Source organism: Macaca nemestrina, chromosome 17, assembly GCF_043159975.1.
Source record: "Macaca nemestrina isolate mMacNem1 chromosome 17, mMacNem.hap1, whole genome shotgun sequence".
Taxonomy (NCBI): domain Eukaryota; kingdom Metazoa; phylum Chordata; class Mammalia; order Primates; family Cercopithecidae; genus Macaca; species Macaca nemestrina.
This window is the reverse complement of record NC_092141.1, coordinates 62,718,787-62,745,778: the sequence shown is the minus strand read 5'-3', so window position 1 is coordinate 62,745,778 and position 26,992 is coordinate 62,718,787. Positions and strand designations below refer to the sequence as shown.

At 55.6% G+C, this 26,992-nt stretch overlaps 2 protein-coding genes across 5 annotated transcripts; one reads left to right on the top strand and one right to left on the bottom strand.

The window, feature by feature from the left end:
- The first annotated feature begins 292 nt into the window (after window positions 1-292).
- On the top strand, window positions 293-16,421 carry LOC105472258 (SH3 and cysteine rich domain 2). 3 transcript variants are annotated; one of them, XR_981502.3, is made up of 12 exons: window positions 365-824; window positions 7,664-7,970; window positions 8,982-9,079; window positions 9,255-9,345; window positions 11,739-11,851; window positions 11,945-12,017; window positions 12,107-12,177; window positions 12,635-12,732; window positions 13,385-13,451; window positions 13,826-13,963; window positions 14,552-15,412; window positions 15,908-16,421. XR_981502.3 is itself a non-coding variant. In XM_011725339.3 (11 exons), exons 1-11 carry the CDS (start codon window positions 735-737, stop codon window positions 14,654-14,656), a joined length of 1,236 nt encoding a protein of 411 aa, XP_011723641.1. In that variant the 5' UTR covers window positions 293-734; the 3' UTR covers window positions 14,657-16,421. The 3 variants fall into 3 exon arrangements, 2 of the variants coding, with proteins under 2 accessions (XP_011723641.1, XP_070939162.1); XM_011725339.3 differs by having other exon boundaries at window positions 293-824; window positions 13,400-13,451; window positions 14,552-16,421; XM_071083061.1 differs by having other exon boundaries at window positions 14,552-16,421.
- Window positions 16,422-21,476: 5,055 nt separating this feature from the next.
- On the bottom strand, window positions 21,477-26,713 carry LOC105472259 (ribosomal protein L19). 2 transcript variants are annotated; one of them, XM_071083059.1, is made up of 6 exons: window positions 26,577-26,713; window positions 25,609-25,715; window positions 24,173-24,295; window positions 23,478-23,598; window positions 22,042-22,152; window positions 21,477-21,705 (listed from the first exon to the last, which is right to left on the bottom strand). In XM_071083059.1, exons 1-6 carry the CDS (start codon window positions 26,579-26,581, stop codon window positions 21,582-21,584), a joined length of 591 nt encoding a protein of 196 aa, XP_070939160.1. In that variant the 5' UTR covers window positions 26,582-26,713; the 3' UTR covers window positions 21,477-21,581. The 2 variants fall into 2 exon arrangements, with proteins under 2 accessions (XP_070939160.1, XP_070939161.1); XM_071083060.1 differs by lacking the exon at window positions 26,577-26,713 and adding an exon at window positions 26,448-26,466.
- Between the last annotated feature and the right edge of the window lie 279 nt (window positions 26,714-26,992).

Genomic DNA, 26,992 nt, shown 5'->3' with positions numbered 1-26,992 from the left:
CTTGCTGCGGCCCCAACCTATTTCTAATCCCTGCAACCCATCCAGACTCTACTATGATCTCCCCAAGCTTCCCTCAATCTGATCACGCCCCTCCATCCCGGGTTTTTCAGTGTGAAACTCCCTCCTCCGCTTCTTTCCCCGCCAAGCCCCGCCCCATCGTGTCGAGCCCCCCAAGACTCCGCCTAGCTCGCCCTCCTGGCCACCGCGGCAGCCAATAGCTGAGAGCCTGATTTGCAGGGCGGCGCGGGGGAGCGGCGGAGGGCAGGGGGCGGGACCAGGCGACCTCCTAAATCAAAGTTGGGCGGCGAGGACTGGGCGGAGGGGCCGCCGGGTGCCGGGCTGGGTCCGGCGGGGGAGGGGAGGGATGGGGGGCGGGCGCAGAGGACGGCGGAACCGGCCGGACACGGACAGCTCCTTGGCTCCCTCCCTCGGCTCATCCCCGCCACCCCACTTCCCTCCTCCCCGCGCAGCGAGCAGCATCCTCTGCAGACCCTCGGTCCTCGCGCCCGGGGTCGTCCCGCTCCTGCGGCTCGGCGTGGTCGCCTCGCCTCGCCCGCCACCCCGGCAACTTTCTCCGCCTGAGCCCGCGGGTTGGGGGCTGCGGTGCCCGAGGCTAACTGGGGGCAGCCTCTGGAGAAGGGCTTCGGAGTCCCGGAAACGCCCGCCACCCGCAGCCTGCCCGCGGCGGGCCTGCCGTCGGATCTCGGCACCCTCTCCTCCCCTCTCCCCGAACCATGACCGAGATGAGCGAGAAGGAGAACGAACCGGATGACGCGGCCACTCACAGTCCCCCAGGGACCGTCTCAGCCCTCCAGGAAACCAAGGTAACTTGGGGGGCGCGAGGCCTGTCCCCGCCCCGTGCGCCCCGGACCCGGGCGCGCTCTTCCTGGCGGGGTCCTCCTGTGGGCCCGGGCGTCCGAGGGTCGCGGTCGCGAGGCCGGCGTGACCACTGAGGCTCTGCGCCGCTCCCGGGGGGAGGAGTGGGTTGGCGACGAAGGGCCACGAAGACCCCCCAATCACACCAGCACCGCACGCCCGCGCGCGCCATCGCGACCTTCCGGGGAGGCGGCCACTGGTCTTCGTTGGAGAGATGGGCGCAGCGAGGCCGGAGGGCGCGCGTGGAGCGGTGCGGGCGGGGTACGCGCCCGGCTGTGCGTGCGAGGCGCACCCTCCATCGGCCGCCGGGTCCCAGTCCCGGGCTCAGTCCGCGCCTCTGTCCTCGCTGGTGTCTCTGAATTTGTCTCTACAACCTGCGTGTCTGTGTCTTGGTGTCTCTGTGTGCGTCTTTCCCCGTCTCTCCCGGCGCCTCCTGGTGTTTATCTCCGCGTCTCAGCGTGTCCCTCCCTGCCCCTCCGCAGTCCTGCATTCCCCGCTCCTAGCCCGGTTGGGCTCGGGGAAGCGAGGCCGCGGCCGGGGGTGCGCAGCTGCGGAGTCCGCGCGGGGGCCTGCGGCAGCGCCAGCCGTCGGTCACCGGCGGGGACGGGGGCCTGCGGTTGTGGCTCCAGACCAGAAAGACAGGCAGCCCCACTCCCCACCACGGGAGCGGGACCAGGGGAGGGGGAGCGGGTAGAAGCAGAAACAGAAGTAATTGTAATTAATGAATGTCATCATTAACCCTAATTATGGATGATTGTTACTCCTGCGGGAGTCACCGTGAATAAATTACTCCCCGCGAAGGCGGGCGGAGCCCAGACTCCTGGCGCTGAAAGTAGTGGGGGGGGGGGAGGCCGCCGCTCACACTCAGCACTCCCCCCACCTCTAATCCGTCTGCTCCCTTCCCAAGTTCTAGGTGCTGGCGACTGGCCCGCGAGAAGTTCTGTTTCTGCGGGAGTAACCTGAGCGGGTCTGGGGATGGGGCAGAAAGGGCTGTGCCAAGGGCGCGCCCTGCCCCCTCCCAGACTTCAGGCCAAGACCTCTTCCCTCCCCCTTTCCCCGGTATTTTGTTCCCATCCTGCTCCTGTTCTCCAGAGGCGAAAGGGGACAGTGAGGACCAGAAATGATGGGAGCCTGGGCTCTGGAGGCATGGCTCGCTCTCTGGGCTTCTTCCCACTGTCCCCCTTCCTCCTTCTTCCATCTTGACCATCCCGCAGGAGCTGAGGTTAATTCAAGGTCAAGGTCATCAAGGGAGTGATCGGGAGGAGGAGGCCGTAGGGTCAGGGTGGACTCTGGCAGAGGCACCCCAGGGAGCCCCCATCCTACACCAGGGGACCCAGCGGGTCTCCATGTTCAAGTCTTCACATGCACACCTGACCCTCTCTTGCCCCCTTCTAAAAATGAGACTTTGGTCTGTCAGGCCACAGCTGTCTCCCCTTTAGAGAGCCGAGTCTCAGTCCCTCCTGGGAAAGGACTAAGATGTTTGGGTGGGAGGATATTGCTTGGAATATTTGTGACAACTTCTGTCAAGCAGAGGGTCTGGGAGCTGAACCTCACCTAAGTCCAATACCCCTGACCTCGGTTGCCCTCTAGTCACCCTGGGAAGACATACACAGTCCCCCTGCTTGCCTCCAGGGCACTGGGGGCCTTCCCAGGCCCTGCTCTGTTTCCCACACGGAGGCCTGTCCTCTCCAGCCCCCTCTGTGGGAGCTCTGGAAGGTGGGCAGGAGTGCGGGGTGGTGCTGCCTCAGTACTCCAGGAAGCCGCCTGCTCAGCTGTGTGGGGAGGGGCGGTCAAGGCCTGCAGATCTGCACCTCTCCGTCTTCCCAGGTCAGGACCCTCCAATGTTGTCACCTCTGGGTCTGAGCTTGGAGATCCAAGGACCAGGGGAGAGGAGGGGTTACACCTCTGATCGGGCCCCTCTGTGCCAGGCCAGCTGGAGCCCTGGCCCTCCGCCCCTCCCGTATACATCACACTTGTGAAGGATTCTGCACTAACACAGACTGGGCTGTGGGTCAGGTTGGGGGTATTCAGCAGGGCAGAGGTGGGCAGAGAGAGAACTCAGGACCCCTGCTAGCCTTCTTCCATCCCACACCTCAGCCTGGCCCAAAGAAGCTCCTGTCTCCAGACTGTGTGGGTGGAGGAGATGGAAGACAGTGCGGTTGGGTGCTGCCCACCCAGCTCAGTGTGAGGCAGGTACAACAGAGGGGGCCAGTGCCCATTAGGCAGTGATGCCAACATTCCAGCCGCATTCATCAGTGTTGTTGCCCCCTGGGAATCACTGGCCAGCCTCCTGCTTGCCCCCAGGCTGAATCAGCCCTGCACCCAAGCCACTCAACAACCCTCCTAGTGAGTCCTCCTCTCTTGGTCTCCATCCCTTCTTACCACATAGGGCCTGCCCATCACCCTTTGTTGCCACCCCTGGGAGGACCACCCCATGCCATCTCTGCTCTGAGTCAGCTTGCACCATGTCCGCCACCACCCACTGCCAGATGCCTCATGCCCTTTCAGGAGATGCTGTGGGGAATTGAGGAAATAAGGGGCCGTCCAGAGTATGGGGAGATGGGGAGGAAACAGGCAGGCCCGGCCCTGTCTCTGGGAGGGGGTTCAGAAGAACAGACGCGGTGGTCCAGGCTCCAAGCTGGACAAACTCTGGGTGCATTGGGAGGGAAGAGTGACCAGGCAGGCCCACTTGCCAAGGTACATGTCAGCTTCTCCCCATGGGTCCCAGAGAATGGGTCCCAGGGAAGTGAGGGCACCAAAAATATAGTGGGGGGAAGAGGTGGGAAAAGGTCCTCTCCAGGAATGAGGAGGCCCAGGAGCAGGAACACCTGGCCTGGCTAAGCCAAAATGTGGTTTGGGTAGCCAAGCCAGACGTCTCTGGAGTGGGCAGGCATCAAGTCATTTGGCAGAGATGCCCCAACCCAGACCTGTAGCCACAGTCTGCCATTTGCCAGCCACCCCAGGTGGCATGTCATTCCTTCCCGCTTCTCCACCGCCCCCCACCCCCGGGATCTGGGGCTCACAGCCAAGCCAGGGAATCGGCCGGCAGAGTCGGGGCTGCCCTGGTACCCTGGAACATTCTGTTCCAGAGGCCTCTGGTACCCAGCAGAGGTGGCTCTTGGCACTGAGACCAGGGGGCACCAGGAAAGGATACAGCCTGAAGGGTAGGGAGACTTGGAACCTCCTCAAATGATGATTACTATGGAAACAAGTGCCTGGGGATGGGGGGAACATGATAGATGATGTCTTCAAATATTTGAAGGGCTGAAGTGTATGAGAGAAAGTAGCCCTTTCTGGAGCCAAGGGAGGAACAGGGCTGATAGGCGAAAATCCCCGGGAGGCAGGTTTCAGCTCTATATAGGGAAGCACTTTCCAGCGATTGGAGCTGCCCAAAGATGGAATGACTGTCCCAAGAGAATACTTGCTTCCCATCACAAGAGGTGACCAACTCTTGAGAGGGGACGTGGCCAGGGCATCTCAGGGTGATAAGTTGGGGTCTGCTCTAGGTGACCAGTCTTCCAGGTCCCTTCTCACCCTAAACTCTGATTGACCTGATGGACAAGCTCCTGGCACAGCTGAGAGGCGAGGGTGAGGGCCCAGGCAGGGCCCAGTGCAGCAGGATGCTCCTGGTGCTTTGGGCTCAGCAGCCGGAGCTGCCGGTTCAAGTCCTGGCTCTGCTGTTTACCAGCTGAGGACTCCTGGGTAGGTAATTGAACCCTTATGAGCCTCAGTTCCTCATCTGAAAAGTGGGACAGTAATTATCACTACCTCCAAGGGCAGCATCAGGATTAATGAGATGCTGCATATAAAGTGCTAGCTCAATTCCAGTGTTCTGACCACAACAGCCCCTCAGAGTTGTAAGTTTCTGGGGATATTTGGACCTAGAGCCTTGTATTGCTTAGAGAGTATCTCGTCTTGGCCGGCACAGTGGCTCATGCCTGTAATCCCAGCACTTTGGGAGGCTGAGATGGGTGGATCACGAGGTCAGGAGTTCAAGACCAGCCTGGCCAATATGGTGAAACCCCATCTCTACTAATAAAAATACAAAAAATTAGCCGGGTATGGTGACAGGTGCCTGTAATCCCAGTTACTTGGGAGGCTGAGGCAGGAGAATCGCTTGAACCTGGGAAGTGGAGGTTACAGGGAGCCGAAACTGCGCCACTGCACTCCAGTGTAGGCAACAGAGCGAGACTCCATCTCAAAAAAATAAAAAAAATAAAGAGAGTATCTAGTCTTCCCGGTCTGGCACAGGGGCTCACGCCTGTAATCCCAGCACTTTGGGAGGCCAAGGTGGGCAGATCACGTGAGGTCAGGAGTTTGAGACCAGCCTGGCCAACATGGTGAAACCCCATCTCTACTAAAAATAAAAAATTAGTTGGGTATGGCAGCACGCGCCTGTAGTCCCAACTACTGGGGAGGCTGAGGCAAGAGAATGGCTTGAACCTGGGAGGCGGAGTTTGCAGTGAGCGGAGATCATACCATTGCACTCCAGCCTGGGTGACAGAGTGAGACTCCATCCAAAAAAAAAAAGAGTATCTAGTCTTCCCTCTTGGAGGTGGGGAAACTGAGGCTCAGAGAGAAGAAGTGAGGTGATTTTCCTTCAGGTAGCAGGTTTAGTTTTGCCCCCAGCCCCAGCACATCCTCCAGTGACCCTGTGTGCTCCGTGCCTGAGGTCCCTGGACAGAACAGTGGATGGTTCACCTGCCTCTAGGGGCCCATCTGAGCCCCCAGAGCCACACTCAGCCCTGGCTGGCCCAGAGCCTGACCTGGGCTGGGTTTTGTGTTCTCATTAATTGTCTCTCCAGCCTTCCACCTCTGCTCCAAGGCCCAGGCATCTGGGGCCTGGAGCCTTGCTTCTCATAGATACACAAAGAAGCCCACAGTGCTATCCAGGAAGCTGGGTTTGGAAGGCATTGAGCACTTCAGTGTGCCAGACACCCCAGGGCTTTGGCCTCCCAGCTGGCACACCAGAGCCTGCCTTGTGCCCAAACATCCCCTCTGCTTCCCCCTCTGTCTTGCTGCCTGCTGGCCTCCCGGAGGCTGGAGGGGCCACCACTTCCATCCCCTTGGCAGGGTGGCCAGGCAGGCAGCCATGGCACACAGGCTGCCCAGCATACCAGCTGGGAACCCTGGCCAAGTCCCTCTGCCTGGAGCCAGGCTGCTGGCCCCTGTTTCTGTCTCTGGTAGAAAGGAGTGGGCAGGCGTAAGGCGGCCCTCAACGGGAAGGGAGACAGACGGCCAAGGCTCTGGGTCAAGAGGTTTCCAGACCTCTCTCTGGGAAGACTCAGTAGGGTGTGTTTGAGTGAGAGGTGGAGATAGCTCTGGCCTCACTGCAGAATCGACCCTGCCCTCCAGAACGCAGGGTCCATGGAGAGTCCAGCAGCTGCCTTATGTATTCACCAAAGGCCGCTGACTGAGCACCTACTATGTGCTGAGAGCCTGCGTGGGGATTTGAAGCCAGCAACTGTGCCCATCCTCAAGGGGCTCACAATCTCCTGGGGGAGTGAGAAAAATAACAAGCATCACCTGAGCGGAGGCTGTGGTGGACGTTGGGCCGGATGCAGCGGACACCAGCGGAGGGAGTGGGTCATGAGGCAGAATTCCTGCAGAAGACAGTTTCCCGGAGGAGGAAGGGCCAGTGGAAGCACATTGGCAGGATAAAGAGGGTATGGACTGAGTGAGGCAGAGAAGAGGACAAACATGTCAAAAGCTCAGAGGCATAAAAGCATGCATGAGTTCGAGAATCCTCATTTCTGGGCTGTAAAGGCACAGGTTGGAAGGATAGGTTTGGCTAAGTTGCAAGGAGAGCCTCACGGCTGGGGCGAGAGCCTTGGACGCTGTCCTGAGGAGCCAGGAAGGCATCACCCCGCAACAGCTGTATGGAGGGCAGGTGGAAGCAGGGGGCGGGAGGGGAGGCTGTGGCCTTGAAGCAGGCTGGGGCATAAGGGCCTGAACTAAGGGCTGTGAGGTGATGAATCAATGGGAGGGGAGGGCTAGAGAGACATTCTCGGGGGAGAATCAGTTCCAAGGATGAGGGTCTGGGACGACCACTCCTCACCCCCACCAGCCTGTTCGAGAACACAGGTGGATACTATGTTGCCCAGGCTGGTCTCCAACTCCTTGGCTCAAGGGATTCCCTCCGGCCTCAGCCTCCCAGAGTGTTGAGATTATAGGCAGGAGCCACCACACCACGCCTATTTTTTTTTTTAAACTTGAGTAAATGGTACACCCATGCAACAAAATACTTTGTAGCTATAAAAAAGAATGATGAATCTTTTTATGTATGGGTATGGAATGATTTCCAAGATTTACTGTTTATGAAAAAAAACAAGGCACAGGAAATATAGTATACTACCATTTCTTCAAGGAAAAATGGAACTAAACCTCTTAAACTTGTTTCTATCCAATTTCACATAAAAGTCTATATTTCTTTTGAAAAATTAGAAAACCTGGCAACACTGGGCTGGCCTTATAGACAAGCCTTAATTGGCTTGAGGAGGTCTGCAGTTACTCCCTGGCCATCCAGTCTGCCACAGTCCCCACCACTCTTGATTGCCCGGCCAGAACTCCTTTCTCCGCGGAGGTCACCCACCGGGCTCTTGTGGCACCTGAGATTGCGAAGCATTGTCAGGACCTGGGGAGCCTCTCTCTCCCTGTTTCATTTCGCTCGGCCCTTAGCCCCCATGCTGCTGCTGCTGCCGCCCCTACCTCCAGAGACACCCTGAGGGGAAGCCCACCGTGGCCAGCCCCCTCTAGGCTCCCACTCACAGCTCCCTCTTCTTCTCAGCTCCAGCGATTCAAGCGTTCCCTCTCCCTCAAGACCATCCTCCGAAGTAAGAGCGTGGAGAACTTCTTCCTTCGCTCGGGCTCTGAGCTCAAGTGCCCCACCGAGGTGCTGCTGACGCCTCCAACCCCACTGCCCCCTCCCTCCCCACCACCCACAGCCTCGGACAGGGGCCTGCCCACCCCATCCCCCTCCCCATGCCCAGTCCCACGCCCCCTGGCAGCGCTCAAACCAGTGAGGCTGCACAGCTTCCAGGAACATGTCTTCAAGCGAGCCAGCCCTTGTGAGCTGTGCCATCAGCTCATTGTCGGTAGGTGCCTGGGCACTGAGGCGGCCTAAGGGAGGGGACGGCGTGGGTGCTGGGGAGTGGGCCCATGTTGCTGCCCAATATATTATTGGGTTCTTGCTGTTCAGGGGCCCCAATACTAACTGTGCCTCTTTTATTTTTATTTTTATTTTTTTTTTGAGACAGAGTCTTGCTCTGTCTCCCAGGCTGGAGTGCAGTGACGCGATCTTGGTTCACCGCAACCTCCACCTCCCTGGTTCAAGGGATCCTCCTGCCTCAGCCTCTGGAGTAGCTGGGACTACAGGCACATACTACCATGCCCAGCTAATTTTATTTTTTATTTTATTTTATTTTTTTTGAGACGGAGTCTTGCTCTGTCGCCCAGGCTGGGGTGCAGTGGCCGGATCTCAGCTCACTGCAAGCTCCACCTCCCGGGTTTATGCCATTCTCCTGCCTCAGCCTCCTGAGTAGCTGGGACTACAGGCGCCCGCCACCTCGCCCGGCTAGTTTTTTGTATTTTTTAGTAGAGACGGGGTTTCACCGTGTTAGCCAGGATGGTCTCGATCTCCTGACCTCGTGATCCACCCGTCTCGGCCTCCCAAAGTGCTGGGATTACAGGCTTGAGCCACCGCGCCCGGCCGCCCAGCTAATTTTAAATTTTATTTGTAGAGATAGGGTTGTGCCATATTGCTCAGGCTGGTCAAACCCTGGGCTCAAGCAATCCATCCGCCTCAGCCTCCCAAAGTGCTGGGATTACAGGCGTGAGCCATTGCACCCACCCCTAACTGTGCCTCTTACCCCAGGTGGAGAAAGGAGCACCGCCAGGCGTGGCGCTATACTCAGTGTCACTGCTGCATTTACTAATGACTCTGGCTTCCGTGCTCCCTCATACTCTAACTGTGTGAGGGGTAGGTGCTGAGCCTCAATGCTGGCACGAGAATGCCCAACCCTTGCTCTCCTCGTGCCATAACGTGCCCCTCCTTTGCCCTTTGCCCATGGGGGTGTCCTCAATTGTTGAACCCAAATTTTTTCTAGGAAACTCCAAGCAGGGCTTGCGATGTAAGACGTGCAAAGTCAGTGTCCACCTCTGGTGCTCTGAGGAGATCTCCCACCAGCAATGCCCAGGGAAGACGGTGAGCGGGGACCCAAGCAGAGATGGACAACTGAGTGCTGCCAGTACTGTCACATGGGGGAATGAGTCTCCCTCGGGGCTGCTCCTTCCTGTGGGGTGGGCCCTGGGCTTGGGAAGGACCAAGTTCTCCATGGGCCATGACCTCCTCAAACCCTCTGTGACCTCTCTTGCCATAGTCCACCTCCTTCCGCCGCAACTTCAGCTCCCCTCTCCTGGTACATGAGCCGCCACCAGCCTGTGCCACAAGCAAAGAGTCCCCACCCACTGGTGAGTGCCACTGTCACTGCCCTGGCCGCTGTCCCTGCTCCCACTGTGGTGTGATGAGAAATCAACATCCCTGATCATCCTGGCCAACACGGTGAAACCCCATCTCTACTAAAAATACAAAAAATTAGCTGGGCGGGGTGATGGGCATCTGTGGTCCCAGCTACTCGGGAGGCTGAGGCAGGAGAATTGCTTGAACCCAGGAGGTGGAGGTTGCAATGAGCCAAGATTACGCCACTGCACTCCAGCCTGGGCTACAGAGCGAGACTCCATCTTAAAAAAAAAAAAAAAGAAAGAAATAAACATTTCTGAGATGGGTACGTGAGTCACGTTGGCACAGACAGTTCTTGGCTCTCCTACCATTTCCCTTCTCTGGATGCTCCTGTCCTGAATTTGGGGTTCATTCATTCATTTAGTCATCATTCCTTCAACAAGCACTTCATTAAGCACGTACTAAATGCCAGGCACAGTGCTGGACTCTGAGACACAGTAGTGAAGAAGGTGGAATTTATTGTCTAGTAAAGGAGATAGGACTGAAACGGACAGTCATGCAAATCATCAATCAATCACCATCAGTATGAGTGCCTTAAATGGGGGAGATAGAGAATAGAGCATAGAATGTGTGCTGACAGCTGGGTGTGGTGGCTCGTTCCTGTAATCCCAGCTACTTGGGAGGCTGAGGCAGGAGGATTGCTTGAGCCCAGGAGTTGCAGTCCAGCCTAGGCAACATGGTGAGACCCTGTCTCTAAATTAAGAGAAAAGAAAAAGCTCAGGCCGGGCGCGGTGGCTCAAGCCTGTAATCCCAGCACTTTGGGAGGCCGAGGCGGGCGGATCACAAGGTCAGGAGATCGAGACCACAGTGAAACCCCGTCTCTACTAAAAATACAAAAACTTAGCCGGGCGCGGTGGCGGGCGCCTGTAGTCCCAGCTACTCAGGAGGCTGAGGCAGGAGAATGGCGGGAACCCGGGAGGCGGAGCTTGCAGTGAGCCGAGATCGCGCCACTGCACTCCAGCCTGGGCAACAGCGTGAGACTCCGTCTCAAAAAAAAAAAAAAAAAAAGAAAAAGAAAAAGCTCGCTGTCTTCATCTGCAAAATCAGGGAAGACTTCCCAGAAATGTGAAGGATGAGGCACAAGGGGTTCATCCATTTAGGATGTGGAAAGACTGGTGTGGGGTAGAAGGAAGCCTGAGAAAGGAAGGACAGGGAGTTAAAGAAAGGGCAAAGTGCAGAGCATGGTGGCTCACACCTGTAATCCCAGCACTTTGGGAGGCCGAGGTGGGTGGATCACAATGTCAGGAGTTTGAGACCAGCCTGACCAACATGGTGAAACCCCGTCTCTACTAAAAATACAAAAATTAGCTGGGCATGGTGGCGTGCACCTGTAATCCCAGCTACTCAGGAGACTGAGGCAGGAGAATCACTTGAACTCGGGAGACAGAGGCTACAGTGAGTGGAGATCGCGCCACTGCACTCCAGCCTGGGCAATAGAGTAAGACTGTGTCTCAAAAAAAAAAAAAAAAAAAAAAAAAAAAAAAAAAAAGGAAAGAAAGAAAAAGAAAAAGAAAAAAAAAAGAAAGGGCAAAGTGGCTGGGGCTGAGGGAGGATGATGGAGCGGGGCTGTAAAGAGACCATGGGTACAACTGGGCGCGGTGGCTCAGGCCTGTAATCTCAGCACTTTGGGAGGCCAAGGAGGACGGATCACTTGAGGTCAGGAGTTCAAGGCTAGCCTGGCAAACATGGTGAACCCCATCTCTACTAAAAATGCAAAAAAAAATTAGCCAGGGGTGGTGGCAGGCGCCTGTAATCCCAGCCGACAGGAGAATTGCTTGAACCTGGGAGGTGGAGGTTGCAGTGAGCCGAGATCGTCCCACTGCACTCCAGCCTGGGCAGCAGAGCGAGACTCCATCTCAAAAAAAATAAAAGAGACCATGGGTACGAGGCTTCGGGGTCCATTTTAGGGTAGTCTTTTGGACTTTCTTCTAAAGGCAATTTGTGTGTTTCTACAAAACTGTTCTGGCTGCTGTGTGGATTGGCGGGGCTGGAGTGGAAGCAGGGAGACCAGTTGAAAGGCCACAACAGTTGCCGAGAGAGTGTGGTAATGTAAATGAGACTGCTAGCAATGGTGATGGAGACATGTGGACAGGTTGTAGGGATGCTGGGAGGGAGGACTAGGCAGTGGAGTGGCTGTAGGCAGTGAGGACAGCGAGGAGTCAAGGATGCTCCAGGTTTCTGCATGGGCACCATGGGAAGACCCGGAGCCATCTCTGGGAAGAGGAAGACCTGGGAGGGACAGGTGAGGGGGCAGCTGGGGAGCTCAGGCTGGGGCATGCTGAGCTGGGACTAGAGATATAGGGCTTCAGGGCAGAGCCAGGCCTTGAGGGTGGATGTTCCGCAGGGGCCAGTGGGAAGGTGGACCCTGTCTATGAGACCCTGCGCTATGGCACCTCCCTGGCACTGATGAACCGCTCCAGTTTCAGCAGCACCTCTGAGTCCCCGACAAGGAGCCTGGTATGGTGGGCAAAAAGGGGGGTCTTTTGTGGAGGGGTGTCTGAGCATGACAGTGGGCTTGGGGGCTGAGCCCTCTCCTCTCTCTGTCCCTAGAGTGAGCGGGATGAGCTGACCGAGGATGGGGAAGGCAGCATCCGCAGCTCTGAGGAGGGGCCTGGCGACAGTGGTGAGTGGCAGTGGGCACCAGGGGCAGGAATGGGGTGCAATGGAGGGTGCTCCCTGCTGCCTCTCACCCTCTCCGTCTCCCGCCCCTAGCATCTCCAGTATTCACAGCCCCAGCAGAGAGTGAAGGGCCAGGACCAGAGGAGAAGAGTCCTGGACAGCAGGTGAGCCTGTACGGGCACTGGCCTGGAAGGCCAGGGTGGGAAGTGGGTATAATTTCTCCTTGTCATTGATTCATAGGGGGCAAGAGCATGGTGCGTGGGAATTCACTGCTTCCTTACTTATCCTCAGAGATGGGCAATGCCAGGATGAGAGGGCATGGGGGCAGGAGGAGTTACCCTCCCACCCCAGCCCACTGCCCATTGCACCCATTTCTGCTGTCTCAAAGGCAGGCAGCCTCAGGGTACAGCAGGCAGAAGGGGGCTCCCCTCTCCATGCCCGGCCCAGTGCCCTTTGGGGTGGGTGAGCATAGCATGTACAAGGGCCTCACTTCTCCCTGCCGTTGACCCAGGACTCATTGTGTCCTCTCGCAGCCCCCAGGGTAGCACACTCAGAGCGAGTGGAGAGTGGGGGGAGTGAGGGTGGTGCTTTCCGGTCACCGACCCTGAGATTCTCCTGCAGCCCCCCAAAGCCGCCCTGCGGAAGGATGTGGGGCCCATGTACTCCTATGTCGCACTCTACAAGTTTCTGCCCCAGGAGAACAATGATCTGGCTCTGCAGTAAGTCCCCTTTGTGACCTGGCCCCGCTGGGCAGCTCTGTGCTCCTAGACCTTGGAGCACAGTGTGAGGGGGCTTTCAGGAACCTTCTCCTTGCATGCTGGAGGCTGCTGAGCCCAAACAGGAGCTGGAGCTGCCCAGGGTCTAAGAGTGACTCATGCTAATCTCGTGTCTCCTGCCCTCTGCCTGGGCTGCCCAGAGAGTGCCTGCTGTACCTGTAGTCACACAATGTCCTCTGAGGGCATCAATAATCCTCTCCCAGTGGGGCGCAGTGGCTCAGGCCTGTAATCCCAGCACTTTGGGAGGCTGAGGCTGGCAGATCACTTGAGGTCAGGAGACCAAGACCAGCCTGGCCAACATGGTAAAACCCCATCTCTACTAAAAATACAAAAATTAGCCGGGCATGGTGGCAGGTGCCTGTAATCCAGTTACTCGGGAGACTGAGGCAGGAGAATGGCTTGAACCCGGGAGGCGGAGGTTGCCGTGAGCCAAGATCATGCCAGTGCACTCCAGCCTGGGCGACAGAGTGAGACTCTATCTTAAAAAAAAAAAAAAAATCCTGTCTCCCAGCTGAGGACTGCAGGTCCCCAGGAGGTGCCCAGGGGCTGCTAGGACAGGGAGGGGCACGACTCCCTGCTCCAAATGAGACCCTAGCTCTGTCCTCCCCAGGCCTGGAGATCGGATCATGCTGGTGGATGACTCTAACGAGGACTGGTGGAAGGTGACTTGGCAGGGTGGGGAGTGGAGGGACCCTGGTAGGCACCCCAGCAGCCCCCACCCCCAATAGGCACTGCCCCCACCTTCTCTCCAGGCCCCGAAGACAACCTCTCCTCCAACCACTGGTCCCAGCCAAAACTAGGACCAACCCTTGGGACGTCCTCTCAGTTTTGACTCTCCTTGCCTCAGCCTTGTCCCTCTGCTCACCTCATGCCATTCCTGGCCCAGAAGGCACGTGGGTGGGGGCTGGAATACAGAGAGCCCCAGATCTGGAGGATGATGGCATTGGCGCTGAGTGGGAACCGGGTCTTGAGAAAGCAGTGGTGGGCAGCAGGGGTGGGGTGTGGTGCGGGTGCTCATTGCCAACCTCATCCCCAGGGCAAGATCGGCGACCGGGTTGGCTTCTTCCCAGCTAATTTTGTGCAGCGGGTGAGGCCAGGCGAGAATGTTTGGCGCTGCTGCCAACCCTTCTCCGGGAACAAGGAACAGGGTTACATGAGCCTCAAGGAGAACCAGGTGAGTGCCTGAGGCCCAGCCCAGGCCCTATGGCGGAGGGAGGGAGTGGGTGGCGGAGACAGGCTGCAGTGTGGGGGCAAATGTTCTATAGGAGGAGGCTGATCCTGGCAGCTGGGGGGAAAGTGGGTTAGAAAGAAAGCGTTGCAGGGCCCTCCTGCCAGCCCCTGTTGGGGAATTTGGGCTGGTGACCAACAGAGACAGGAGACTGAACGACATTGGAGGGAGCTTCGGTTAGAGCAGGAGCACTGGATTCAGAGTCTAAAGCTCAGGTTTGAATGCTAGCTGTGGCTTTTTGTGTAATTTGAGGCAAGTCCTTTTCCCTCCACCTGCTCTGTGATGGGGGTGAGGCAGGGCAGTACTCTCCAAGGTCAGCCCTGAAGCACTGCTTGGCATCTGCTGATGTCCTGGTCTTGCTGCTGAGGCCTCTACACTTGTGGGATCTGGTCCCATCACTCCAGCAAAGGGCTCTATCCACATCTGACACTGGTCCCATCATCCCCCAGCGTGGGTCCCCTGGGGGCCATGGGCAGGACTCAGGGCCAGGCTGCAGGCCATGCCAGGCCTCAGCTCCATGTCTCTTTGGCTCAGATCTGTGTGGGCGTGGGCAGAAGCAAGGATGCTGACGGCTTCATCCGCGTCAGCAGTGGCAAGAAGCGGGGCCTGGTGCCAGTTGACGCCCTGACCGAGATCTGAGAGGAGCCAAGGGAGCCCAGATGCCATCCTCGCCCATGCCTGGACCTTGCTTCTGGCCAGGAAGGGGATCAGGCCCCCTTGTCCACTCCATACCCTTCCTCCCTCTTTCTCACTCCTAAGTGCCACTTACTGTGGCTTAGGAGCCTTCTGTACTGAGGAAGATTTTATTTCTTGGGTGGGGTGCCCTGAGTGGGTTGATCCTCTGGGACTTGGCAGGGATGGGGTGGGGTGGGAGGGAATGAGGAAGCTACAGGTAGGTCCACCCAGCTCCCAGGCACCCCAGTCCACTTGCCGGGCTGAGTCCAGCCCTGAGGAAGGTTCCTGGGGAATTTCTTTGCTGCTTCTCCCAGCCTTCCCCTGCCAACACACCCTGCGCATGCCTGGCACACCCCTCTCCCCAGAGAGCCTCTCTTGGGTCTATGTGTGTGTGACCGTGCATCTGCTCCTTTGCAAGTGGGGTCTTGGGAGCAGGCCTTTTTGTGTCCTCGGCCCTCCACCCTAGGTGGGGAGGGGACCCAGGGCCATAGGAAGGTCCTGAGTCTACCTCCTGGTCTCCACCTCTGTCATTCCGTCAATTCTCAGGAAAGTTTTGCAGGAATCGCTCCCATTACTTGAAACCTGGGCCGACAGAGGAGGGGAAGGCTGAGGTCCCTGGAAGGTGTGACAAATCAGAGACTGTCCCTTCAAGTAGAAAACCCAAGAGCTGGCCGGGTGTGGAGGCTCACGTCTGTAATCCCAACACTTTGGGAGGCTGAGGTGGGTGGATCACCTGAGGTCAGGAGTTCAAGACCAGTCTGGTCAACATGGTGAAACCCCGTCTCTACTAAAGGTACAAAAATTAGCCAGGCATGATGCGGATCTGCCTGTAATCCCAGCTACTCCAGAGGCTGAGGCAAGAGAGAATCACTTGAACCCAGGAGGCGGAGGTTTCAGTGAGCCGAGATTGCGCCATTGCCCTCCAGCCTGGGCAACAGAGCAAGACTCTGGCTCAAAAAAAAAAAAAAAAAAAAAAAGAAAGAGAAAAAGAAAGAAAAGAAAACCCAAGAGCTACCTGGACACACGGAAACCCAACTGAGAACAAAACCCTGGCCCATGCTTGGTCAAAGCAAACCCATTTCACTGTCAGGACCCCTGGTCATACAGGAACCACCCGCCAGGGAAGCCTGTGACTGTCAATTCCTGTCCCAGGCTTTGCCCAGCCACCCCAGGAGTCCAACCCTCTGGGCTGACCTTTCTCCCACTTCTCTCCAGGCTGTGCAGGGGACAGGGCAGGTGCTGCAGGAGCCCCTTTGCTGGCTTTATCTGCTCCCTTGTTCTGGACACAGAGCCCTGGGAAAAAGACGGGTGGAAGACAGACAAGGAAGGTGGAATGTTCTATTTGGCCACCAGGAAATGGGGTGGGTGGGCATACACAGAGAGGACCCCTCTCTTAATACAGGCTGCTTTTCTCGGTGCCAACCTCCCTCCCCCAAGCTCAGATCCTCCTCTTATGCCCTTGATTGTGCCAGCCCATGCCACCCCCGTCCTGGGCACAGTTACACCCTCCCATGCAGTGGGAGAGACACAGACCCTCCTACCCAAAGGCCCCTGCCCCACTTCTCCCCCGCAAAGCGGGGTCTCAAGCCACACTGCCCTGTTTGCTGCCATGAGGCCCCCCCAGCAATATCCCAGGGGCGGGCCCAATGCCCACTGTACATGAGGCTGCATGATGGGTCTGGGGCCTTGCTGAGCCCCCAGACACCTAATTAAATGTTTCTTGTCCCAACCCATCTTCTCTGTGTCTCTCACTGGGGCAGAGGAAGGAAAGGGGCAGGGAGGCGGGGAGTGGGGTCTGGGGATACTGAGAGGGACAAGGCTGAGGGTGGAAGGATTCCTCCATCTCTGAAAGGAGGGGTGCTGAGCAGGTGGCAACATAGCAGGGGTCCCAGGCCTCATCCCCTTCCTCCAGCAGCCCGAGGAGGGTGGGGTCTGGGGAGAGCCAAAAGGGGACCTGAGGAAAGTGGGAGGAGGTCTGGGGACGCTGGAGGGAAACGGCTTGGGTCTGCGGTCACTTTCCGCCTCCACCTGCACCTGAGTCGCGCGAGGGCGGACACACTCCTGCGCGCCAGGGCCATCGAGACGGATCTTGCTCACCCAGAGGTGCCCTCCGAGGCCGGGCGTGCCAGGGGTCTGGGAGGGCTCAGTACCCACCCGAAGTCAGCCTCGCCCCCGCAGTCCCCCAAGCCGGAGACAGAAACGCTGGCGGCGGGGACAGTCGTGGCCCGTGGGGCCACGGGATGAGTCAGTCGCGCCTGTCATCGGAGCCCAGCACGGAGGGGCCGCACCCCTCCCGCCGCCGCGCCCGCCGCCCACCGCTCTGGCAGAGCTGCCTCCTTCCCCTCCGCCTGCCCAGCCGCGTCATCGCCACGGCGAGCACGTCCCGTGCTATTTATAGGCTGAGGGGAGCGGGGCGCGAAGGAGAGGCGGGCTGCGGGGGTGCTGGGGCACTGCTGGCGCTGCCGGGATGCAGAGTGGGGGCTGTCTTTCCTGATGAGCGCCCCCTCCTCCACCGGTTCTGGTTCACAGCCCCCGCCCCCTGAGTAAGGTAGGCCAGGTGGGCCCAGACCTTGGGTCCTCTCCTTGAGCTTTCTTTGGGCCCCTTGACCCAGGGAAGGCCCTGGAGGTTGGGGTTGGAGAGAGCCGGGAAAGGAGGGTGGCCCTCCCTCCTAGGATCCCCAGCCGTGGGAGTGGAAGAAGGGGTCATAAGCCCAGTGTGAACGCTTAAAGAGAGGAACTCATAAATAGGCACCTACTGTGCCCAGGGAACCGTGCCAGGAACTTGATGTTACTTAATCCTCTCCAGGATCCCGGGAGGCGAGTGGGGGTGTCCTCCTCTCACAGGGAAGAACTGAGGTACAGCCAGGTTAGGTGGCTTATCCAAGGTCACACAGATTATCCAGCTCAATCCTGCCCTCTTTATACATGGGGAAACTGAGACCTGTAGTGGGCTAATGACTTGTCCAGGGTCACCCAGCAAATTCGTGATCAAGCCAGTCTTGGAAACTGTGGCTTTTTCTTCTCAGTTCAGCTCTTTCCCTCCCCTGCCCTGGCTTCCTCAATGCCTTAAACCAACAAAATGGAGACAGAGACACCCTGAGACGCTGGGCCAGAGGCTCCAGGGATCAAGAGCCTGAGAGCCTTGCAGCCACGCTTTCTGCACACCCAGCTGTGTGTCTGCCACCAGCCAGCAGCTGGCCTGGACGCCTACCCCACTCCAGCCTATTTGCCGCACTGCTGAGCACAGCAGCTTTTTCGGGTGGCTGAACCCCCTGCAGCATGCTCACAGCCTAGGGCCTGGGAACAGCTGGTGCCCCATTGTAGCCTTTGCCCTCCTCTGTGCCCACTCTGGGGGTGGACGGACCAGCAACACCACTGGCCTGGGGCAAAGGATGCCTAGGAAGCTACTGGTGATGCCATCCCACCATTTGGCTCTGTTGTCTCTGACCCACATGTGCCCTTCATGCCCCCCCACCCACAGGCTGAGCTTCACCTGGCTTGTACTGACTGTGGGATGAAGGTTCCCTGGACTTTGGGGAGATGCAGAAAGAGGAGGGAGTCTGGAGAGATGAATGCTGGAGGTGGAGGGAAGAGAGAATCAGCCGCTCTGTGCAACCCCACCCATTTTGCCAGCACTGCTTCCTTTGGCCCCTTCAACCTTCTTCATCCCCATTCTTACCCCCTGCCCACCCAATGCCTAGGCAGATGGGGGCACCTGCCGAGGAGTGCAAGGAAGGCAGCCTAAGCCTCCCTGTGCCTTGCAGGAAGCCAGCCTAGGTTAGCCCTGCCGTAGCCTCAGAGGCAGCACTGGAAGGAGGCCAGGCCCCTCTGTATTCTCTTCTTCAGCTCACAGCCCTGCAGTAGCAGCTGTGCTTAGTGCCTCTGCTGCACCCCAATCTGAATCACACCCTCCCACGTCGGGAGACTGCAGCCCGGGAATCAGAGTCAGGCGCCAGTGTTCGTGCAGCACTGAGGTTCTGCACACCCCACTTGTGTCTGCCACCAGCCAGTAGCCAGCCTAGTCCCCCCACCCCCCAGCCTGTTTGCCGCACTGCTGAGCACAGCAGAAGAGTCACTGGCTCCTCTGGGTCTCTGTTTCCTCCTCTAGAAAATCAAGCGTTGGGTTTGCTCAGGAATTCTTTACGTGGTGAGGGTGTGGGTCACGAGCTCCTTGAAAGAGTGTGGAATATTATGATAGGAACACTTGTATGATCTTGAAAGAAAAAACGTTTTTTTTTTTTTTTACTTTTTTTTTCTTTTTTTTCTCTGAGATAGAGTCTCACTCTGTCGCCCAGGCTGGAGTGCAGTGGCACAATCTCGGCTCACTGCAACCTTTGCCTCCTGGGTTCAAGTGATTCTTCTGCCTCAGCCTCCTGAGTAGCTGGGATTACAGGCGCGTGCCACCACGCCCAGCTAATTTTTGTATTTTTAGTAGAGACGGGGTTTCACCATATTGGTCAGGATGGTCTCGATCTCTTGACCTCGTGATCCGCCCACCTTGGCCTCCCAAAGTGCTGGGATTACAGGCATGAGCCACCGCGCCCGGCAACTGGTCTCGAACTCTTCACCTCAAATTATACACCGCCTCTGCCTCCCAAAGTGCTGGGATTACGAGCCTGAGCCACCGTGCCCAGCCTACAAATTATTGTTGATATTTTTGTTTTAGAGACAGGGTCTTACTATGTTGCTCAGGCTGCGATGCAGTGTCTATTCACAGGCACTGTCATAGCTCACTGTAGCCCCAAACTCCTGGGCTCAAGTAGCCATTCCCTCTCAGCCTCCAGAATAACTGGGACCACAGGCTCACACCAATGTGCCTGACACGACACATCTTTTTTCTTTTTCCATAAGTAAGGAAACAAGAGGACACATCTTTTAATCAGATTTTCCCAAGGCTAAGCAGTTACTTTAGGGATTCTTTCTGCTTGGGACTCCTGTGGGAGTGGATCCCTCCTAGGCACTGGCCTGGGAAGGGGTTGGAGGCCCACGACGGGAAGAGGCCAACTTCAGGCCTGGGGTGAGGTGAAGAAGTGGGGGAAACCCAAGGCCTTCCAAGAGGTAGGTTCCTACAACTTCATAACCCATCTCTTTCTCCCACCCCCCAAAATAAACAAAAACAGAACCAGAAAAACAACTCCAGTGAGGCAGCAGCTGACACCTGCATCGACCTGTGAGCGAGTAGCACCATCTCCTGGCCCAGGGTGGAAACCAGCTTCTGCGCTGCAGGATCTGGAATACCGGGAGGGTCTTATATTGGGTTACCTCATTCTCCTTCCTTTTTTTTTTTTTGGTTGGGGGTTGGGGGACAGGGTCTGGCTCTGTCACAAAGGCTGGAGTGCAGTGGTACAATTTTAGCTCACTGCAGCTTCCACCTGTTGGGTTCAGGTGATCCTCCCACCTCAGCCTCCTGAGTAGCTGGGACTACAGGGGCGCACCACCATGCCCGGCTAAATTTTGTATTTTTTGTAGAGATGGGTTTTCGCCATGTTGCCCAGGCAAGTCTCAAACTCCTGGGCTCAAGCAGTTCTCCCATTTGGCCTCTGAAAGTGCTGGGATTACAGGCGTGAGCCACCACACCAAGCTTCTCCTTACTGTCATCTCTCTACTGCATGGAGGGGTTGGGGGTGGGCAGTCTCCAACAATACCCAGCCTTCTCTGTGCCAGGCCTGGGAAGTAGGTGTCCCACACACCAAGCTGGGAGCTTGGCCAAGACACTTCCCTTTCTAGGCCTGGGCTTCCCCACTTCAAAGGGCAAGAGCTAATAATGGGTAAAACACACGCAGGCTACTCCAGTGACAAGGGTGATCCACAAGTCAGTGTCCTCTCATCCCAGGCTCAGGTCTTCCCCTTTCTCATCAGCCCATTACATCCCCTGAAAGAGGTAGGGGGTTGGGCACAGTGGCTCACACCTGTAATCCCAGCACTTTGGGAGGTGGGTGATCACCTGAGGTCAGGAGTTCAAGACCAGCCTGACCAACATGGCAAAATCCCATCTCTACTAAGAAATACAAAAATTAGCCAGGCATGGTGGTCGGTGCCTGGCATCCTAACTACTCAGGAGGCTGGGGCAGGAAGAATTGCTTGAACCCAGGAGGCGGGGATTGCTGACTGCACTCCAGCCTGGGCAACAGGGCAACTCTGTCTCAAGAGTTTCAACTGTATCTCAATAAAGCTGTTTAGTGACAGCTTAGGTAGTCACCAGTAGTCCAAGCTCAGGTCCCATTTGCAACCCCAACTTGTCAGCTGAGAAGCATAAACACATTAAGTATTTCCTTTGGCTTCTGTAAAGACTGATTCCTTAACTGACATCACAACTGACTACTCGTCCCAACCAACATTCTGAGACCAATTCTTAAGTGTCACTCGTGCTCTAAAGCACAGTATTTGGGAGGCTTGGATAGAAGCCATTCCTTCTCTCCCTATATCCCACTAAAACAAGGTAAAAGACTCAGTGAGCAGGCCAGGTGCCATGGCTTACACCTGCAATCCCAGCACTTTGGGAGGCTGAGGCAGATGGATCACTTGAGGTCAGGAGTTCAAGATCAACCTGGCCAACAGTGAAACCCAGTCTCTACTAAAAATACAAAAATTAGCTGGGCGTGGTGGCGCATGCCTGTAATCCCAGCTACTCGGGAGGCTGAGGCAGAACTGCTTGAACCTGGGAGGTGGAGTTTGCAGTGAGCCAAGGCCACACCATTGGGCCCCCGAGACTCATCTCAAAAACAAAAACCAAAACAAAAAACAACAACAAAACACACAAACAAACCCTCACTGAGCAGCTGTAAACCTTGCAAGCAGCAGAGAGGAAAGCAGATAAAGGCTTGTTTTATTTTAATGGCTGATCTATGTAGTCACGGAGGCCAGTATGTACAGACAAAGAGGGGAGCTTTTATTTCTTGGTCTCTTCCTCCTTGGACAAAGTCTTGATGATCTCCTCCTTCTTGGCCTGGAGGCGCTCTTCACGGCGCTTGCGTGCTTCCTTGGTCTTAGACCTGCGGGCCTCAGCCTGGTCACTGGCCAGGGAAGAGAAAAGATGGGTCAGTTTGGGAAGGGATGAGATGCTGGGGAAATAGAAACACATCCCTAGACCTCTCCCTTTGAGCCTAGTCAGCTTCAGGAATGAGTTGGGGGGCCCACCAAGGGCTCCTGCTTCAACTAACCTCTACAGTCCCTATGAGACAGGAGTGGGTGTGTACAGGACAGAGGAGTGGGTACCTCTAAGGGAACAGCTATATTCCTATGACAGACTGCGTGCAAGTCAAGACTTAAGCATTGGCACATTTTAAGTATCTAAGAACAACTCCCAAAGGTCAAAGAACTTTCCCCTAAAACTCTAAAAAGAAACTTACGCCAGGAGCTTCTTGCGGGCCTTGTCTGCCTTCAGCTTGTGGATGTGTTCCATGAGAATACGCTTGTTTTTGAACACATTCCCCTTCACCTTCAGGTATAGGCTGTGATACCTGCAGGGTACACGGAGTGAAGAGATGCTGGTCGGTAATGGATCAGAAGCTGCCTTGTGAGCTGTTCCTCCACCTAAGGTCACTAAGCTTGTAGGTTCCTTCCTTTTCTCCTGTTGCTTCATGAATTACTTCCTAAACCATTACTTTTTTTGTGTGCAGTTCCTAGACAGAACTTGCCTGGCAAATAAACTGTTGGGCTATCCTGATGGCATATGGGGAAAAAAAGAAAGACCAGAATAGAAAAACTTTCTTGGCCGGGCGCGGTGGCTCAAGCCTGTAATCCCAGCACTTTGGGAGGCCGAGGCGGGCGGATCACAAGGTCAGGAGATCGAGACCACAGTGAAACCCAGTCTCTACTAAAAATACAAAAAATTAGCCGGGCACGATGGCAGGCGCCTGTAGTCCTAGCTACTCAGGAGGCTGAGGCAGGAGAATGGCGTGAACCCAGGAGGCGGAGCTTGCAGTGAGCCGAGATCGCGCCACTGCACTCCAGCCTGGGCAACAGCGTGAGACTCCGTCTCAAAAAAAAAAAAAAAAAAAAAAAAAAAAAAAAAAAAGAAAAAGAAAAACTTTCTTAGAAAGGCTCCCTACCCGTGGCTGGGCGTAGTAGCTCCGGCCTGTAATCTGAGCACTTTCAGAGGCTGAGATGTGGGTGCGTCACTTGAGGCCAGGAGTTCGAGACCAGTCTGGCCAATGGTGAAACTCCATCTCTACTAAAAATACAAAAATTAGCCAGGTGTGGTGGTGCATGCCTGTAATTCCAGGTACTCGAGAGGGTGAGGCAGGCGAAGTGCTTGAACCTGGAAAGCAGAGGTTGCAGTGAGCCAAGATCATGCCACTGCATTCCATCCTGGGTGACAGAGCGAGAATCTGTCTCCAATAAAAGCTCCCTACCCAAGGCCATTAAGACAGATCTCTGTGGGCTGGGCGCGGTGGCTAATGCCCGTAATCCCAGCACTTTGGGAGGCCGAGGCAGATGGATCACAAGGTCAGGAGATCGAGACCATCCTGGCTAACACAGTGAAACCCCGTCTCTACTAAAAATGAAAAAAAAAAAAAAAAAAAAAAAAAAATTAGCCACGTGTGGTGGCACATGCCTGTAGTCCCAGCTACTCAGGAGGCTGAGGCAGGAGAATAACTTGAACCCAGGAAGCGGAGGTTGCAGTGAGCTGAGATTGCGCCACTGCACTCCAACCTGGGTGACAGAGCAAGACTCCATCTCAAAACAAAACAAAACAAACAACACACACAAAAAAAACCACTCTGGAAAATGAACTAGCCATCAAAGCAGCAAATGGGTACTGGGCCCAAGAGGGTGTGCTTACATGTGGCGATCAATCTTCTTAGACTCACGGTATCTTCTAAGCAGCCGGCGCAGAATCCTCATTCTCCTCATCCACGTGACCTTCTCTGGCATTCGGGCATTGGCTGTACCCTTCCGCTTACCTGTGGAGAAGATGAGTTAGGAATGGGCTATTACCCAGGTCCACTGTATAGTACACCAAGTTTCAAGTCAGGGTCTTAACTCATCTAATCCTCACAACCTCATTTTAAGTAGCATTACTTCAATCTTCCAGATGATGATTCCCAACTACGTAAGTTCTTTCGTTTACTCAATTTTAAAGGAAGCACAAATACGGCAATAATTCCCCATTTACTTCATACAGAATGTGGGTTTAACAGGCAGTGCACCAAGGTAGCACAGCACGTTTTAAGGAGCTTCCTTCAATCATTCTGACACTAGAAAGCAATTTTAGAGTTAAGATGGACCACATTCTCAAGGACCCAGCAGAATCCTTGGCATAGTGTAGGTAAGGACTTAGTAAATGTGACCTCCTACCAGGGATACTCAATTCCAATATCAGCACCAACTTTCTGATTTGCACACAGGCAGAATACACATCAAATACCAAGGAGTAAGAAACGGGCTCGAGATGAGACAGAGTGCTTAGATCCTGAATATATTTCAGCACAGACGACAGCACCTATCATTTCTTAAGGAGAAGACGACCACACTTACCTATGCCCATGTGCCTGCCCTTCCGGCGGGCCAAGGTATTTTTCCGGCATCGCGCCCGGGAATGGACCGTCACAGGCTTGCGGATGATCAGCCCATCTTTGATCAGCTTTCGGATCTGCTGACCTGGGAAAGCATAATGCACCTGGTCAGTCAACTGGGGCCCAAGCACATCCCAGAATCCAAATAGGCCAGGCCACAGACACTGCTCACATTCTCGGCCCCATGCTCTCAAAAAGGATGGAAACACTGGAACTTGTTTATTTCTTGCCTTCGAAAACCCAAAAAACCTCTATCTTTTCTTTTTCCTTCACAAACAGAAGTTGTGAGAGATACTCTTTGTCTGAGACAGTCTCCCTATGTTGCCCAGGTCGGTGTTGAACTCCTGGGCTCACAATCCTCCTGCCTTAGCTTCCCAAGTAGCTGGGATTACAGATGCCTGCCACTATGGCTGGCCATTTCTACCTTTTATTTTTTTATTTTTTATTTTTTTATTTTTTTTTTTGAGACGGAGTCTCGCTCTGTCACCCAGGCTGGAGTGCAGTGGCACGATCTCGGCTCACTGCAAGCTCCGCCTCCTGGGTTTACGCCATTCTCCTGCCTCAGCCTCCTGAGTAGCTGGGACTACAGGCGCCCGCCACCGCGCCCGGCTAATTTTTTGTATTTTTAGTAGAGATGGGGTTTCACCGTGGTCTCGATCTCCTGACCTTGTGATCCGCCCGCCTCAGCCTCCCAAAGTGCTGGGATTACAGGCTTGAGCCACCGCGCCCGGCCATTTCTACCTTTTAAATGTATTACAGCACACTCAAAACAGCAAGCCTGATACAATGACTCCTCCATTTTGTAGATACTCTGAACGTACCTTCCTAGGTTTGTAAAGAGTCAACACAAGCCAGGTATGCTGGCTTATGTTTGTAATCCCAGTACTCTGGGAGGCTGAGGTAGGCGGATCACCTGAGGTCAGGAGTTTGAGATCAGCCTGACCAATATGGTGAAACCCCATCTCTACTAAAGATACAAAAATTAGCCGGGTGTGGTGGCACGTGCCTTAGTCCCAGCTACTTGGGAGACTGAGGCAGGAGAATCGCTTGAACCTGGGAGGCAGAGGTTGCAGTGAGCTGAGATCCTACCACTGCACTCCAGTCCGGGTGACAAAGGGAGACTCCATCTCATAAAAAATAAAATAAAAAATAAAGAGTAAATTAGCCGGCCGTGGTAGTGCACACCTCTAATCCCAGCTACTCAGGAAGCTGAGGCGGGAGAATCACTTGAGCCTGGGAGGACGGGTTGCAACGATGAGATGGCACTACACTCCAGCCTGGGCAACAGAACCAGACTGTCTCAAAAAAAAAAAAACAAAAAAAGTCAACACAACTGTGTTCTTATGACGCAGGACAAAAGAAGGAAGTAGGGTGAAGAGACAGATCCCAGGTACTCACGGGAGTTGGCATTGGCGATTTCATTGGTCTCATTGGGGTCTAACCAGACCTTCTTCTTGCCACAGCGGAGGACACTAGAGGCGAGCCTCTTCTGAAGCCTGAGCATACTAGACACACAGAAAACATGATTAGACTCTGAAAGCCACTCGTGGGCAAGAACGAACGTCCCCATCAAGACCTGCCCTCTGCGACCCACACGACAGCCGCGAAATAAGACTCTTCCCTAAATCATCTTTAAGGCTCTGGGCTGTGCAGCTGGTCCCCTTGGGTTTAGACTTCAAAGCCCACGCTATGCCTTCATCTCTTGGAGCCTCATGTTCGCATTTCTTCTCTGGAAAGTCAAGTTAAGGATTTACTGGAATGAATAGGGGGCTTATGCCATTTCTGGTATTCAGCGTTTGAAAAATATTCGAGGCGAGTAGACCTGATTTCTAGTCTAGCAATGCAGGCAAGTTAATGTTTTCTGGGCTCATTTTCCCGTTTTATCACAGTAACAAGCCTCGTTCGGCCATTTGTAGAGATTTCCTTTATGAATGGCCAAAGGAGTGGAAGGCGTCAAGAGTTAGAGATCACGTCTCTCGGCAGTCGGAGGCCTGGGGCCTACACTAGGCTTGCCCTAGGTCACGTGAAAGCACAGATCTGCTCCGCTCCGGGCGTGCCAAGCAAGAAAGGGTCCAAGGCTCGGTCCCGTTCGCTACGTTTGCTTTGCTCGCGTGGGTCGACCGGACATATGTGCGGCGCGCCGCCACCCGAGGCAGCCTTTTCCGGGTCTCAGTTGCTGCGACGCTCCCCGCCCCCCCCCCACCCCGGAGGCCCGGGACGAGAGTGCTCCGGCCTACCCCAAACCCCGGGACCGGCCGCTTTAGGGCGGCCTCCATTTCATCTCCCCCAACCCCGGCTGCGGTCCCAAGCCCAACAGTCCCCCGCCGAAAAGCGTCAGCGCCTGCGGGAGATCAGCGCGCCCTCACCTCATGGCTGCGGCCGCAGCAACGAAAGGAAAGAGCTCGCTCGGGACCGGCTCCTCCCATTATCTGAGAAGGGGAGAGCCCAACCCCCTCTCCAATTTCGTCCGTTTTCCCGTCCGGTTCTTTCATCTTCCGCCACACCAAACTCACTCATAGCCTCCGTATAGGCCTGAAATGATAAAAGCCTAATATCAGAAATCGGTTTTAAACTTAAAAACATCGAAAATGTACCCCTTCCGTAGGGAAAGTGGTATAGTCCGACTTCCTACTAGACATGCGCAGCAAGGGTACGCGATCACGTGGTTATTTTAACCGGAAGTCAGCTGGATTGCGCAGGCGGAGTGAGAGAGGTTTTGCTAGAGTAGCTTGGTGTTTGCGGGCGTTCGGCCGGTTATGGGTGGATGCTTTATTAGCTGAGA